Genomic DNA, 16,244 nt, shown 5'->3' on the forward strand with positions numbered 1-16,244 from the left:
GTAGAGATATGACAACAAATGAAAAATAAATCAATGGTAGGAGCTAACATGAATCACTATTGGTTGTTTTAGCTGACCTTAGCAATTTAGAACATCTCAAACATCTCATGTCAGATGACTAGAACAATGTGTTTTTGGTTATTATCAAAATGCAATTTCACAACAGACTACATTTAATGCTGTTCGGTTTAATGTTCAATAATTGAAGTCTAGAAACTTTGCTTGAGTCTTCTGGTTGTATCAGTTCACCACAGCAGTTAACCATGAGTCTATTGGGGTCATTTTCAAACACCTAGAAAACACGGAAAACACATTAATGTATCATTTTCAAAATTGCTTTACAACTGATCATCCAAATGTATACTTCAGTTTTGACAGAACTGGAGAGCACCAACAAGGCTCTACTGATCAGATGGACTGATATCTTGAGTAATCACAATTTTTTCCAAATCACAATGTTAAGTAAAAATGACTTGGTATTTAGACGAACAATCATCTGGATTGTCCAAAATGTGAAAAAACAAATAAAGTATTGGGAATTTAATATGGCTTTTGTGAAAGGTGTACTAAACTGAGGTGTGGCCTCAAATTAATTTCTTCTTAGGGCCCCATACAACTTTTGGCCAGCCCAGTTTAGCAGGGTTTTTTTTTTTGGGGGGGGGGGGGGTTGGCTATTTTTTTTTATATTAACAATTCAAAACTATTACCACCACTAGGTAGCAGAACTACACCTTGAAAAAAAATTGTTACAGTGTGTTTTATACACACAGGACGTACACTGAGAGAGTAAGGCAGGTAACAGTACACAGACAGCCCCTCTACTCTCCCGCATTCAACGTGTTTCTGGGGGGGATAGGGGAAGGTAATGCCGTAAAGCTTTTTTGTCGTAAACCAGGTGCGGAGAAGAAGGGGAGGTGAAGGCAGCGAGGGAGGTGGTGGTGGAGGAGGAGGGGGAGAGGGGGTGAGAGAGGAGGTGACTCTCCGGCAGCATTTAGACACAACGAAAGGATCATGGCGGATGGCCCCAGGTGTAAGCGCAGAAAGCAGGCGAACCCGAGGAGGACCAACGGTGAGTAAAAACTACTTCCTACGAGGAGTTTTCCCTCTCCGGAGGCTCTTCTGTCGCCGGCTAATTTGACCGAAAAGTTCAGCAGTGTGTGAGCGCTGTTTTTCTGACGCTGAAAGTGGTGGGAAGTAGCGGTGTGGTGTACCGTTATACCTGGGTCGCGACTCTCCCCTCCGCCTAGCGGTCCGCCGCACTGGGGACCGTTATACGCGCACCTCACAGCGCTGGGAGCGCAGCGGCTCTTTCTGCTCACTTTACTCTCATTTATTCAGCCGAATAAACATTTAGCACCAGAAACCAGAGAGCATTCATTGATTTTAACCGTGTTTTGTCGAGTTAGGAAGCCCACCGTAAAACTCGGACCTGTTTCTGTTGGAAAACGGGATTAAACGCTACCTGGTTGTTCCTCAATGGTTATCTTAAAACAGTTTGGGTGAAGAAACAACATTACATTTAACCAGGTGTTTGTTTTGGAACGCTTTTGAAATTTGTTGTGCCGGAACAAATAGGAATACAACTGTTTAGTCCGCTCTTATTTAGTCCACTCCGAGCAGGTACAGGCTGTTGCTGAGCTACAAGAGGCGGACAAACTGCCTCGTTTCTGCCTTCCATTCGGCTGCTTTATATTAGTCCTATCGACGACACCACAGTTGCGTTTTAAATAAAACAAATTAAGAAGAAAAAACACCTATTTCGTGTTAAAGCTGGTTTTGAGCTGTCATTGTTTCGAACTCATTTGCATTTTTGCTCACATTGTTTCGGAAAAGTGTTTTCATTCAGTGACTTTTATTTTATTGTTGAAATGATAAAGTATGGAGTGAAAGCTCAGCAGAAAACACGGACGGGGTGACCGGGGTTCCGGAGAGCGAGGGATATCTCACGCGCTGTTTGAGCGCAGCCCATATAAGGAGAGCGGATCCTCTCCTGTCGCGCGACGGGAATCCTGATTCTCGTAGGACCACGGACCCGAGCGAACCAATACACGCGCTCAGTTTTCCCTTTTCTTTTCTGTTCTCGCTACATTTAGCCGATTTATGTATTTGTGAAGCTCTACGTGACTACGCTTACCTAAAAGGTGTGATATTAGTAGCTTTTGGGGGATTTTAAGTTATATTTGTGTAACACCAGTGTTAAATATTAAAATAAGTGCTATAAATATAAAATTTCCATTGTTTGCTCTTTATTACCCATGAATTTACTTGACGGAGGAAGTTGTTTTTTATCGAAGGGGTTCACTATCTTTCTGTCCGGCATGCGTTGGCCTGTATCGCCGGGTGTAACTCACAGGAACTGAGGTAACGCAGCTGTTTCGGTGTTGTTTCACTCACTGTGAGCCCATGTTGCTATAACAGTAATCCGTGGGTAGGGAAAAATGCGACCGCGTGGTGTTGTGTGTTGCGGGCTTGGCTGTCCTGGAAGTTTTCTGTGGACAGCAGCAGCAGAAGACTTAGGATTGTTTTTCTGCTCTGTTTTTACTCCTTTCTTGTCATATTTGACTATTTCTGTCTCTTAATGGGGGCTTTAAAACTATCTTTTGTTCATCGTACGGAATCTTTTAAAACTTTTTATTAGATCTTCTTTCTTGCACCTCTTTCTTTAAGTTAACTGTGTTTTATTAAACCTTTCAGAATATTGACAGAGCTCTATTGATATGCAAAGTCCCCCTTTTTTGACCAAACAGATGCCTTTTTCTGATGCTTTGCCCTTTTTTTGCTTCAAAGAGCTGTTAGGACTTCCCCCCTCCTCTGTGAGAGGCTGACAATCTGTCATGTAGATCAACTTCCCTGCATTTAAGTGAAGTGTTCTGGTCCTTATTGTCATTTCATCCATTTTTAAGCATCTTGTTTTGTTCTAAATATGCCACTAGTCTGGGTCCTTACGGGCAATGACTCAGCCAGGTTCCTGCCTGGCAAAAGGGGGGACACAAAGGGGCTGAGATCAAGGTGAGCTCCATTCTCGGACTGTAAACAGAGAGGTGTTAACAGCCTGCAGGACGACAGGTGTTTCCAGTCGCCTCCCCTTTCGTCGCCCAGTCGGACCTCCCCTCCCCTCCTCCATGGGGAGCAGCAACCATCCTCTGCAACGGTAATTTAATGCAGCAATTTGGGAATAGAGGAATGCACCCTGCATTAACATCCTTTGCAAAAATAAACAAGGCTGGACTGCTCTTTTTTAGAGAGTTCTCCACACTTTTATGCAGCCAGGTACAAGATTCTGGAAAAATGTGGAGTTTGACTTATAATGTACTTTACCAAGCTGGAGAAGAAAAAAGAAAATTGAACTTTTAAAATATTTTGATTCTCATCCCATTTTCTAAGCAGTGCATCCATCCATACATCCTACCTTCAATCCTTCTATCCATTATCTATCCATCTTCCTTACTTTCTGTGGTTTTCATTTTGAAATCTGACTACTTTAGAAATATGTGCCATACCTTCTAGAGCTCCACCAATAAATTGGCCCCGATTTTGCTTATTTTGGGTTATCTCATGGAAGAAACCAATCTTATCCACTTGTCTTATCTACCTCTGCAAAGGTCTGACAATCAACCACTGTCCCCTTTTGCTCTGCTATAAGAGAGACAGACCCGCCCACCAGGTCTCGTCTGCCCTTATCCAGACGAGGTTAACAATAGTTGCCAAACAGTTCCCAACTTAGCAACTTTTCACACAAAAAGAATTGCAAATAGGAACAGGCAGGTCAGGCTTTCCATATAGGTGATTGTTCAGAAAACTACAGTGCACCCCTAAAAACATTCCTAATGTAGTTCTCGATTTCTGCTTCACAAATTGTCTGACAGACTAATGACAAGTCTGGAAAACTATTAAATGTTGTGGAAAACATAAAAATGGATATTCCTAAATAAAACTCGAAGTATTGCTGTGGGACCTTAATTGCAAATCTACTTTTCAGTTAACAAGCGTCTGTTCTAGGAGACTTTTTCACCTGCATGTCGTTCTTGTATTTGACAAGTTACAGAATTTTGCCTAGAAGAATGTAGTAAGATGTTTATCTCATCTCTTCCTGACATCTACACACACAGTGAAAACCTACTGGGACTTAAAAAAAAGAAAATTTATGTAACGGTGTGGAGCATGGTTACCAGTGGTGAAACTCCGCTCCACCTAAGTCTCAGCTTGATCTCAGCTTTAGGGAGGACGGTGAGAGACAGTGGTGTATCCTTGGTGAGGGGGAACCTTTAGGACTATGGAGGAGGAGGTTGCCCACTCCTGCCTTCTAAAAGACATCTGTTTACATTTAAGGGGTCCACCCCGTCATGTGAGGAGTTTGGCAGAGGAGGAAATTTTTCATTTATCTCTCAGCTTTTCAGTGACTTCCTCAGTGAGCCGCATCTGAAAGTGCCAAGTAAGAAGAAAATCCCCCACAGTGCCTCAGTGCTCTCTCCGTCTCTCTCTTTCGCTCCCCTCGTTCCAGAGCAAGGGCTTTATTTTGGAGAATAGAGAGGGGCGGTGGGCAGGGAGGGAAGGTTAAGACACAGTAGCTAAGGGGGGCAGGTGGGAGGTGGCTGATTGCCCCCTGACCTGGGCACCCATGCGTTCTTAGAGTATGACTTCACTTTCCCCCCTCTGTGCCATTGTGTGGCTTCCAGCATGTCCAATTGTGTTTGTATTTAAGTCTGTTCAATGACGGGGGGATTCTGCACTCCCTTCCTTTCCTCTCTGACCCCTCCTCTTTTAAAGTGGGAGCTCCCTTTGCCCTGCAGAGGAACAGCGGCTGGGGGAGGCAGGAAGGGAGGGGGCGTACAACAGGTGACAAGTGGGGAAGCGTCTGCTTTGGCAGATGCGACGTATGATATGCAACTCATTGCATCTCGCGGTCAAAGCCATCCACTCTTATGTGTTGCCTCTAAGTTGTTTCTCATCAATCCGTGAAGATGGGAAAAGGTTTCCTGGTCAAACAGGGTGATGGACGAGCAGACTGGCATCTCTGCGGAGGCAGCTTAATGATTAGCTAACCCATGGAGGAGGAGAGCATTAGCCTATAAAAAGGTGCTCTCCCTTCATAAAGAGGGAGGTTTAAACCCCGAGTCAGTTTCAGTAACCCCCTTAACTGCGCTCGGATGTGCTTTATTGGGGTTTGTGTGGCTGAATGGCTAAATGAACCATTGTGAGTTTGGGGGCTTTCGTAAAGGGGGGAGCCTGAGGAGAAAGAGCCTAGTTACCTTTGCAGTTCGCCTGCTCTACCTCATACACTTTGAGCGGCAGAAGAAAAGGACCATTCAGCAGGCCCGGCATGGGGAGGGAGAGCCCTTTTCACACTCAGCTTGTGGGAAACTTCTCCACCACACTGTGTACGCCATTTGCATATGACCCATTCTTTCTGCAAAGGTCCCTGTGAGGGTGGAATCCGTGGAACGTTTGCAGAATTTTTTAAATCCTTCTCTCACGCAGTCTCCAAGCCTCTTGAGGACTTGCATTGCAGGGCTCAATGTGACTGTGGCTTCCACCTGAATATCAACACAGTCCCATCCAGGGCTCTTAATCTGTCATGTTTACATGGCCATGCAAAAGCATTCACACCATTTGAACATCTTCACAAGCAACAACAGTTTTGCAAGACTGACAGTTTCCCCCAGTCATTTTTCCTAAAAACTCATTCAGATGGAAACATCTGAACATGTGTTTTCAAGACTGGCCAAATCAAGATTGTAAATTTGATTTAAGGTGCATTCACACCAGCCCCGTTTAGTTCACTTTAATCAAACTTTAGTTCATTTGTCTAGAATGTCCGATTCGTTTGGAGAGGTGTGAATGTATCTTTGAACTATGAGGTGGACCAAAAAAGCAAACTCTGGTCCGCTTAAAAACATATATCTTAGCTTGATTGAAATTAACTGAAATGCACATGTGAATTCCAAGCAGACCAAAGACCACCCCAAATGCAGGAAATGAACTACAGAGCAAGGCATTCTGGGTAAATACAACCAAAACAAAGACCCCTGTCTAGCGCTAGCGGGAGAAATGGCACGTAGCCAAAGACAAAAGAGGAATCCTACAACTGCTAAAATTTGACACCACTCCAATTTTGCTTACATTTGATAAAGAAGGGTTAGGGTAACTCTTTTTTATGAAAGGGTTTTGCTAAACAAAAACTTCTTCAAAACTTTTGAACTTCTTCAAAAGTTTTGTTTAGCAAAGCTAATGTTTATGATTAGTGCTTGTACATGTGAGGCTCCCTGTGCTTCCTCAGCTCTCGGAACAGTCCATATACCTAACCGTTGCCCCCCAATCCTCCTCCCCTTTTTACACTCACACAGTCACCCCATAATAGCCACGTAAATAGCCCACCCCCCTTCACAGTGCAAAAAATCATCTTGGTGGCGTAGAAATCGGAGCTGCCTGCCTGGCGTGACACAACATCTACATCGACATGCTTCTGGTGGTCCAGAAAGATGTGCTGACCCCTAAACAAAGATCCTCGCTCAGTTACCTGTGTAATCTAAACCAAATGAGCAGAAAGGACTCCTTACTGAGGAGACAAGCGAGACGACATCTTTTTATTCTTATATGTTTTCCCTAAACCAATATTAGTCACCAGCTCCCTCCCTCAGTCCTTCCCTGACAGATACTCTCAGTAGCATGTGTACTTGAGGGAGAGATTACGTTCAAATTGCCATCCGTGCGGAGATAAATATGTGTGCGCAGTGTGTTGATGTGTGTTTTAATCATGTGTTTGGTGGCCCCTCCGGGTCTGTCTGCACACCCCTCCTTGTCCCCACGTCGTGACCACCCCCTCTGTCTCCACCCTGCTCGAGGTCCTCAATGGAGCGGTTAATGAAAAAGACCGGACCAACACAATAGGCAGAAGGCGGGCACGGCGAGGGGCTTTTCCCATCACAACCCTCTGCTGTAGCTCCAGCTCAGAACATCTGATTGCTTTAGTCTTACCTCCATTACATGCTGGATGTCTCATGCCTTTTAGATGGGCTTGACCTTACGGTGGTCTCACGGCGTGTTTGTCTACGTCGATGAAACGAGATGACAGGAGATGAAGACTAATCCACTGTCATGCCTGGCGCTTTGAAAACAGCCTAGCCTGGAGTTTTGCCAGCCCTTTATGATGACCGTATTGATTTTCCTCTCCATAGCACACAGAACTGATAATGGCCCTCCTGAGGGGCCACACATTCATATTCACATCCCGATCCCAGTTGCACAACGTTGCCGTGACGTCCCAGGGGCCGCAGTGACTAACAGATTCACTACTCCGTCCTGGAAACTTATTGAACAAGCCAGGCCTAATGATAGCTGCTGCAGGGGAAAAAAGAAAACCCTTAGTCACTGTGTTTGGTAGACAGAGGGAACGCCGACTGCGACGCTGAATGTCAACATGGATAAACATCCACACAGGATTAATGAGAGAAGAATGGACAGGCTGAACCAAGAGGGAGGGGAGCATGCAGCATCCACTTTGCCCCATTTAACCCATGAGTGATTCATTGAGGTCCCCCACGCATGGAACTACACAAAGGTAGAGGGAGAATGATGGAGGCACCCCAGAAAAAATACTGTAGTTAGACCTAGAATTATACAACTCATTAAATCAGCAAGATATTAAAACTTTTGGATTAATGTGATAATGTTAGATAGTAGAGGTGCTCTGACAAATCTGTGGGCTAATAAATCGGCTCGATTTGCCAAATTTTTGGTGATCAGCAATTGGCCACATGAGAAATCAATCTTGTCTACCTCCACAAAGGTCTGAAATTCACCCACTGTCCCCTTTCGCTCTACTGTGAACACTACAAAAACACAAAATATAGTTTCTACTTCAAATATCTTAGGACACTTGAAATAAGAGAAAACTAATTTACAGGTAACTTTTCTGCAAATATAGGAGCTTGTTTATAGAAAATAATTCCTTAATATTGATTTTAAAAAAGTACTAGTTCCATTAGCAGTATTTTCACTTATGGGAAAATGTTTTGTTATAAGTGAAATAATTTACCAATAAAATCAATATTAAAGGAATTATTTTTCTTAAAACAAGCTCCTATCTTGCTGGAAAGTTACTTTTAAGTTAGTCTTCTGTTATTTCAAATGTATTTTTTTTAACTAGACCAGGTCAGGCTTTTTAAAGATCAGTGATCAGCCAGAAAACTGCAATTGGTGCACTCCTATTTGGAAGTATGGTTATAGAAATTACTTAGACACGGTTGGCAGTGCTGGTTACAGAATAAGAGTACCACACAGCATGACGCTGCTACTGCCATGTTTCCATCTTAGTGATGACGGGTTCAAACTGAGTTCAGAGTTAGCATGGGCTACTGTCACCTGAACTGGATGTCCATGTCTTAGTTGGTTTGCAATTGTGTCATACTCTTTTTTGGGCGTGCGGGGGGGAATTTTCAGAATAAGACTTATTGGTTATTACATACCTTTTGTCACAGTTATACTTTTTAGATTTTGATGTGCTGAACCCACATGTAGGTCTTACATCATAAAGCACACCTGTCCTGGCTTAGCTCACCCCCTACCAACATTCAGGTGTTTCTAGGCAAAACACACCAACACCTTCTTTACCTCCTCTTTCTTAAAACGTTTGCCAACATGTCGTTGAAGCACGGCCGTCCTGTTCAGAGTCAGACAACATTCTTAACGATGTTGCCTTCCGACATTACGCAACACTCATCGTCGGTGGTGCAACCAGTAAACACATGCATTTGTCCCAGTATGAATTCCCACTATGCCACTGCATCTCCATCTCCAGAGTCCCGTCATTTCTATCCCCGGCAGCTGCCTCGGCCCCGGCTCTCTGGCTGCAGCAGGTGCTGAAGGCATGCAGCAACTCAGCTATACAGCACTCATAAATAACACCTGACAAAAAATATGAGCAAGCCAGCACTGCAGCCAGAGCGAGGAGAGACGGGACGATTGAAAGTTTCCCCCAGCTGGGTGGGGTAGATGTTCAGAACAGTAAAACACTAAAAAATGTGAATGCTGTCCTTCTGAGATTCCCGCTATCCTCAAGGCTAACTTATCCATAAAACGTCTATGCAAATTTTTTTTTACTAAATGGATCTCTAGGAAACCCAAGGCCAGCTCTAAGTGACTGGTTAAGTGGGGATTTATATTTGAAGGAAGGAGTGTTATCTTTTCTGTAATTAAGATGTAAGAGCTTGGAACAATGTTAATTGTGCTCTAAAAGCAGTTGAAGAGGTCAGAGAAGAATTTCTATGCACACCTTTACAATCCTCATCAGTAATGAAGCAGCACTCAGAATAAATGAAGCCATAAATCTTCCTCTGATCAAGGCCTGTTAATGAACAAAGTTCAAAATGAAACTGGCACTCTGTGTCTGTCATTTTCTGCCCCTCAAATCCACACACATACACATACGCACACACACACATGCAGACATCCTGCCTCATCAGAAGCTATCGATCAGCCTCTCGGGGCGAAGGTTAGTTTGTCATTTTCTCTTACCTCACCATGAACAAAACCAGGAAGCGCGTGAGAGATTACGGCCCAGGATGCAACCTGAAAGCCCTTTATCTCTGTGAAAACAAGAGGCTTCCTGCAGACCTGCTCCCATCCAGGACACCCCCCTCCAATCCCCTCACCGACCCCTTCCTTCACCCGGCTGGCCCCCCGGCACCTGTGGCAGCCTATTTAGGGATCCTCATCAAGGATCAGGGGCTGTGGAAACTACAAACCGAGGGGGGCACAAAACATGAAAGCCTTGAAAAAAGAACTTGCCCTTTTAGATATGGTAAAGAAAATACTACAGATTCATGGTAACAAGTCAAAATTAAAACAAAATTGTTGGTTTAACTTGAGTTTAATTTGAAACAGAAACACACCTGTTATTCCCAGTGTTTGTAAAGTAATCTTCCATTATTAATAATAATAATTCTGTTTTATTGACAGGCTTCGAATCAAGAGCCACTTGATCTAATCTTTCTGCGTTCCATGAACGGCACTTTACTAATTGCTATCTGCTACAATAGACAACTACACTCTTTGTTATGGATAATATTGCTAGGAATGCATAATATGAAAATTTGGGCATTATCAATATTCAATAATACAATTGCTGTTATGGTTGATAAACGATATTTACTGAAAATATATTTATTATATATTTTAACACCCTTTTGACACCTTGAAAAAACACCACTTCACTGACTTGACCTGCTTCTCTGCTTCAGTTAAACTACCCACAATCCTGTGCTGCATCACTATCACTGTCATATGACCAAATAAATACCACATGACCACTCCACCTACAAAACAAACAGCCACAAAATGGATTACATCAGTTAATAATATCAACCTAGCTTTATTTATTGAACTGATAACCATGTTAAAATGGCTGATATCAGCAGATACTTATGTTAATGCCTATATATTGTGTATCTCTGATTATTAAGGAGTGATGAAACCCGAGTTCTTTTTCTTGTCAAGAGATAGCTTAGATTCATTCAGGCCCAGAAAAAATTAGCTAAATGAGCTAAACGGAGAAAAGCAAAGTTGTTCGGTTTCACCTTTTGGACTTTTCAACAACTATTGGAACAAACTGGAATTGGAAATGTTGGTATCCTGTCAATCTTAGTGTTAGAGTTTTATGTTTTAAGGAATACATACATGAATCATTGTAGTAATGCTAGCTGTTAGCATTACTACACACATGGTAATCTCTTATTTAAGATGCTAAAGCTAGTTTAAAATCAGAAAACTCTTACTGATTGTCACCTCTTGCACAGAAGTGTGGTATCACCTTTGCCACGCTTCTGTGGTTGCTTTGGACGCAAAGCAACTTTGCGTCCAAAGCAACTTTAACACAATTCCAATTTTTCGCTGAAATTCTTTTTTTATTATTTTGAATGGGCATTCCATACTACTAAATAAATGTATGAACTTCATACAGCAGTGCGCTTGTGTACAGAAATAATTAATAATGGACGCTGCCGTCTATGGATCGATTTTGAAATTGTTGAGCAATGGTAGCCAACAATGTCATCACAAGATCATAACAATACAAAGAAAGCTAAGAAAAAAGAAAGCACAACTAAAAACAGCATTTTCTAGAGCATTGACTGCAACTTCTGTAGAGGAGCTGTTTGGATGTGTAGTCAGGTGATGTAAAAGTCAGATAGGATTGGGGGAAAAAGATCAGAATTGGGCTGTTCAGACCACTGCAAAGAAGTCAGATACAGGTCACATACTGACAAAAGGAAAAAAAAAATCAGATATGGGTCATACTTGCCTGCTAAGTGGACATAGTATAATATTAATAATTAGTGGTTGCTCATGACAACAAGACTAGAAAAATCTATTTTGAATTCCATCTTTTTGTTGTATACCTTCAAGAGAAATCATCAATTCATCCAGATCATCACAGGGTGACATTGTTTTGGACTTTGGGAAGATGTCAAGAGTACCCAGTGAGAACCCACATATGCTCTGGGAGAATATGCAAACTCCATGCTAACAGATAACACCTTTCTCTATGTTCTGCACAAAGTGAAAAAAAAGCTTAACTAAAACCAATAACTGTTTAAAATTGTGGTATAAAACAATAGTGTTAACCGGCTCAGACACAATATCGTTGAACAAAGTTTCCCCACTTTTACAGGGTCACTGTAAAGGACAACTGATAAGCACTACTTAATAATTTTCCATGACTGATGATGTCTGAAGCAGATCACTTCAGTTTAGGTGTTGTAAACTACTTTACATTACCTTCATGACCCATAAACCTTGTTGGCTAGTTTTCTTTTGTTAGCATCTGGAAACACTTTCCTTCTCCTTTAAGTTTCTGCCCCAGCTGGCAGGGGTGGTTTGTCTCGACATTAGTCTGCCTTGAATTTCAATGATCCCCCCCAGCCCCCATCACCCCAATCACCCCAAACCTCCCCCCCCCTGCTCTTATTATGCCATAGCTGCTAACTGGCTCCTATTCACTGCAGTGTCCTGACTGCCCATAGGGACCTAGATAAACAAGGGCCATTCAGTCCCCTCCTGCCCACCTCGGCCTCTTCTTGTTTCGCTGCCAGCCTTCAACCTCGACCCCCCCCACTCCGCCCTGTCGCAGGCGGGCTCTGTGCCATTACTGACTCTGCCTCACACCGGATGCAATCCAAGGGATTAACCCGGGACCGGTGAGGTATCTGTGACCAGGACGGCCTCCGTGTGTTTGTGTTAGAAGGTAGAGAGTGTGAGGGAGGGGGGGCGGTTATCTGTGGGTGTGGTAGGATGATGCAGGCCTGGCCGACTTCCTGTTGTTACAGTCCATCAGGGGAGCTCAAGGGGGTGGGGGTTGAGAGGGGGGGTGCTCCCATGAGATTACCCCGTGAGAGTCACATGGTTGGAGACTTTGTTTTTCTCTATTTATTTACTTTTTTTATCCGGCGGTGACTTGGTTTGTCAAATGTAGTTTGCTGAGAATGTTACTAATCTTTACCTTAACTCTGACCCGAATGTGAACTTTCTCTCATTATTTATTTATTTTTTCTTTTGGAATGAGTTTTCTTTCCTCTGTTCTGATCCAGAGATCTCCAAGGAAAACCTCCTGTCTCCCTGGGGGGCCCCTATCATTCTCCCTCTATCTCTCCTAACCAGATGTTTAAAAGCTACTTGTTTATTTACCCCATGGAAGCCATTTTGATTGATGCAACCATAAAACTCTGCCTGCGACACCACATGTCTCTTTAATACAGCACAGAATAATACAAACTGAAGTTACATTCAAGTACAATGAAGAGGAACACTGCAAAAACACTATATTTTACCAAGTATTTCTTGTCTAGTTTCTAGTGCAAATAGGGGTTGGTGATATGAGCTATAAGTTTTATGATATTTTGTGGCACTTTTATGATAACAATAAATGAGACAATAAGAACTATTTATATCTACTTTTCTAGGTAACTGCATGGCACAGCAATCATAGCCCCACAAGCACAAATACTTTTCTTGAAAAACAAACCTATTTGTTATACACTTCTTTAGAACACTAGTCACATTAAGAAGGTGTGATTTGTATCACCTATTAGCACCCAGCAACTTCATTTAATCATATTTTCAAATTGATTTATATCTGTTGATGTTGTCATTGAACAAACAGCGGAGAAAACAGCAAAAATAACACCAACAATACGGACAGTTTTGGGCAATTTCAAAAATTTTTAATTGGAATTTTCAACGTTAAACCACAATAAATTATAAACAAAACAATAAATGCCAACCCCTAAGTGCAAAAATCTAAGTAAAAATAAGATAAAACTAATGTACAAGTAGCTTATCAGCAAGATATAAGAGCTTGTTTCAAGTCAATAATTCCTTAATATTGATGAAACAGTGCTAGTTACTATCTCCAGCTAACGTTCCGGGCGAGAAGTGGGGTACACCCTGCACCCCTCCCGACCCAAGTAGGGACAACGGTGTTAGAAAATGGTTGGATAGATGGACAGTTCTAGTTCCACTGGCAGAAAATATCACTTATAACATGGGAAAAATGTCTTAAGCACATAAAAACATAACTTCAAATTAAAACCTGTAAACTAACTTGCCAGTGGAAGTAGTATTTTTTCATCGATATTAAGGAGTGATTTATTTAAAACAAGCGTCTAAATCCTGCTGAAAAGTTGCTTTTAAATTAGTTTGGTCTTATTTTTAAGTGTATTAAGGTATTTACACTACAGACTGAACACAAAAAACTTGGTAAGATCTTGTGTTTTTGCAGTGAGGTCGCCTCTGTGGTAACGTCTAACCAACCTCCATCGTTCTGTCCGACTCGGGCAGCTAATGTTCTAAGCGAGCGGCCCCCCTGACAATTAGGTAGAATCGGGACGGTGGCAGTGACACAGCGTCTAGAACAGTGTTTCTCAACCTTTTTTGGGCCAGTTCCCCCCTAGCCTTTATCCAGGTCCCTCACCGCCCCCCACCAAAGAATTTGCAGGCTACTTTGCACTGACCATTATTTTATTATTAATATAACTATCACTATTGTAGATGTTTTGATTTGTATGCTTGTTTCTATATTTATCATCAAGAAAATTCCCAGAGAACAAAAAAGTCATGGGAATAGAAATTTTTTTCACAGGTGTCTACGAAAAATGCAATGAACATTCAAGTTAAAATTGGTAGGCCTAACAGCAGCCAGTCAGAGTGGAAAAATATTCTTATTCTTTTCCATTTTCTAGTTGTTAAATATTCTACAAAATGACCAGATAAAAGATGTACAAGATGCCAGTTTAAACTTTGAACTATTTACAAAACGACTGAGCTCTGCAACATTAAAACATGGATAGAACTGTAACTACATTAATCATAACTCTTCTTCTCTTCAGTGTTTGTCTGTTTCTGGTGGTGCAGCTCTGTGCTGCCTTCAGGAGAATGGGACATCAAAGTATCATCCATAAAATTTCACCCACATAGCATTTATTGTGCAAACCAGAGCTTTCAGTGGAAAAACAAAAGTTTCAGGTCCTTCCAATGCCATACAAATATGAGACAGAAACATGGATCATATCTTTATATAGATCTGTCTATTGATTTATAGATTAATAGTTTTACTGGACAGAAACTACAAAGAATAAATCTGGTTCTTAATCAAATCCTAATGAGTCAAATAAAAAGTGTCATGGAGTCATCAGACTCATGACATAAACACTGACATGAAAAATAATATTGAAGAAATAAATATATCAAATCTAATTAAAAACATAAATAAGTGATAAGTTATTTACTGTTATGGTCTATAAGATATTTATTCTAAGTATTAGATGTGGTCTCAACAAACCCATGGCACTTCAACAATATTATTTTACCTTTTATCTGGAAATAGTGTGTTTATTCTTGCCATACAGTCCTCTGTATTAATTATTGCTCGAAAGGTCTTGCCATACCAGTTTATTCCTCTGTATTTACTTTACTTTCTTAGTTTATTCTTGCATTTTGCTCTTCATTCATTTCCATTTAGTTTAATTTGATTAGTATTATCCTCTCTTGGTTTATTGCTATGTCCACTTTAGTTTCTGTCCTGTTGCTACATTTATTTTATCATTTATTGACGCTACTCACCACCAATAATATTCACTCATCACCTGCTGCGTTGTCTAATCGTTGTGTTTTTCACATCATGTGTTGATTTTTCACTGTTTAGCGGCGGTTTCTCTGTTTTTATGTCATAATTCACATCTAGTTCGTCGCTCCGTTTTATGTCCCGCTTCTCCTGTTTCAGAGTTTTGCGCGATGTGAACGTCTTATTTTTTTAAGCCCCTAAGGTGCAGGGCGGTCGGGAAGCGTATCGATGGGGGAAAGACAGACTGACATAAACCTTTTAAAACAACGGAAATGCATTCTGATTATTGAAATTTAAAAGTGCTGTGTTGTTCTATCACCTCCGTTTCATACCGAACCACTTACAGCTCCGGTGTTAACGCTATAAGGTGAACGCTCTCTATCGTGGTATCACCCAGGGAGGGATTTCTTTATTTAAATGGGTTCATTTTTCAGAGGGATACACAGTGAGGGCATCGTGATTTTAGCTACCAGTAGCAGGAGAACGGAGCTGCGCCAAGAAGCTAACAGAAGCTAACAAACACTGAATAGAAGAAGAGCTGCCATCAATACAGTTGCAGCCAAGCATGGTTTAATGTTACACAATACAGTTTTACCAAGTTGCTCAAAGTCTAAACTGGCATTGTTGGGCATTTAAGGTGTAAAGTTTACCTTCGACCAAACGCCCCCAAAAGGCATCCCAGCGCCCCCCTTTTGTAAAAATTTACGCCAGCGCCCCCTGCCGTCCTCTGAACACCCCCTGGGGGGGCGGTACCGCCCACGTTGAGAACCGCTAGTCTAGACAGACGTCTAATGCCAAGGAATCTCAACCAGAGCCAGAGAAGACGCAAAGAGACTCTCAGGTTTATCAAGACGTAACAAGTTGCTGGGTCTTATTTGAGGAAAGCTTTACATCTGCTTGGCTGAGAGGACTAATAACTGTATTGTCCCATGACAGATAACGTAGATGTAAAGCTGTTTATTGTTGATGATTGAGGCATGCACCGTCCTTAGGGAGCTTATCCCTCAGGCAGGGCCGGCTGCATTTTTTTAAAGCCAGCGTTCAAACAGACGAGCCCTGTGATCAACAAGCAGATTAAACGATTAATAAAACATACATCACAACATATAGGGAGGCCCCTCAGTGGTTGTTT

The 16,244-nt window shown here is 41.9% G+C and overlaps 1 protein-coding gene across 1 annotated transcript in view; it reads left to right on the forward strand.

Annotated features, from left to right (window-relative positions):
- The first annotated feature begins 822 nt into the window (after positions 1 to 822).
- zeb1b (zinc finger E-box binding homeobox 1b) overlaps positions 823 to 16,244 on the forward strand; it is a 63,002-nt gene continuing 47,580 nt past the window's right edge. The window contains exon 1 of the mRNA XM_008438430.3: positions 823 to 1,069. Coding sequence (XP_008436652.1) covers positions 1,012 to 1,069 — 58 coding nt within the window. The 5' untranslated portion in view covers positions 823 to 1,011. The remainder of the gene's footprint in view (positions 1,070 to 16,244) is intronic.

Source organism: Poecilia reticulata, chromosome 20, assembly GCF_904066995.2.
Source record: "Poecilia reticulata chromosome 20, P_reticulata-male-v2, whole genome shotgun sequence".
Classification (NCBI taxonomy): domain Eukaryota; kingdom Metazoa; phylum Chordata; class Actinopteri; order Cyprinodontiformes; family Poeciliidae; genus Poecilia; species Poecilia reticulata.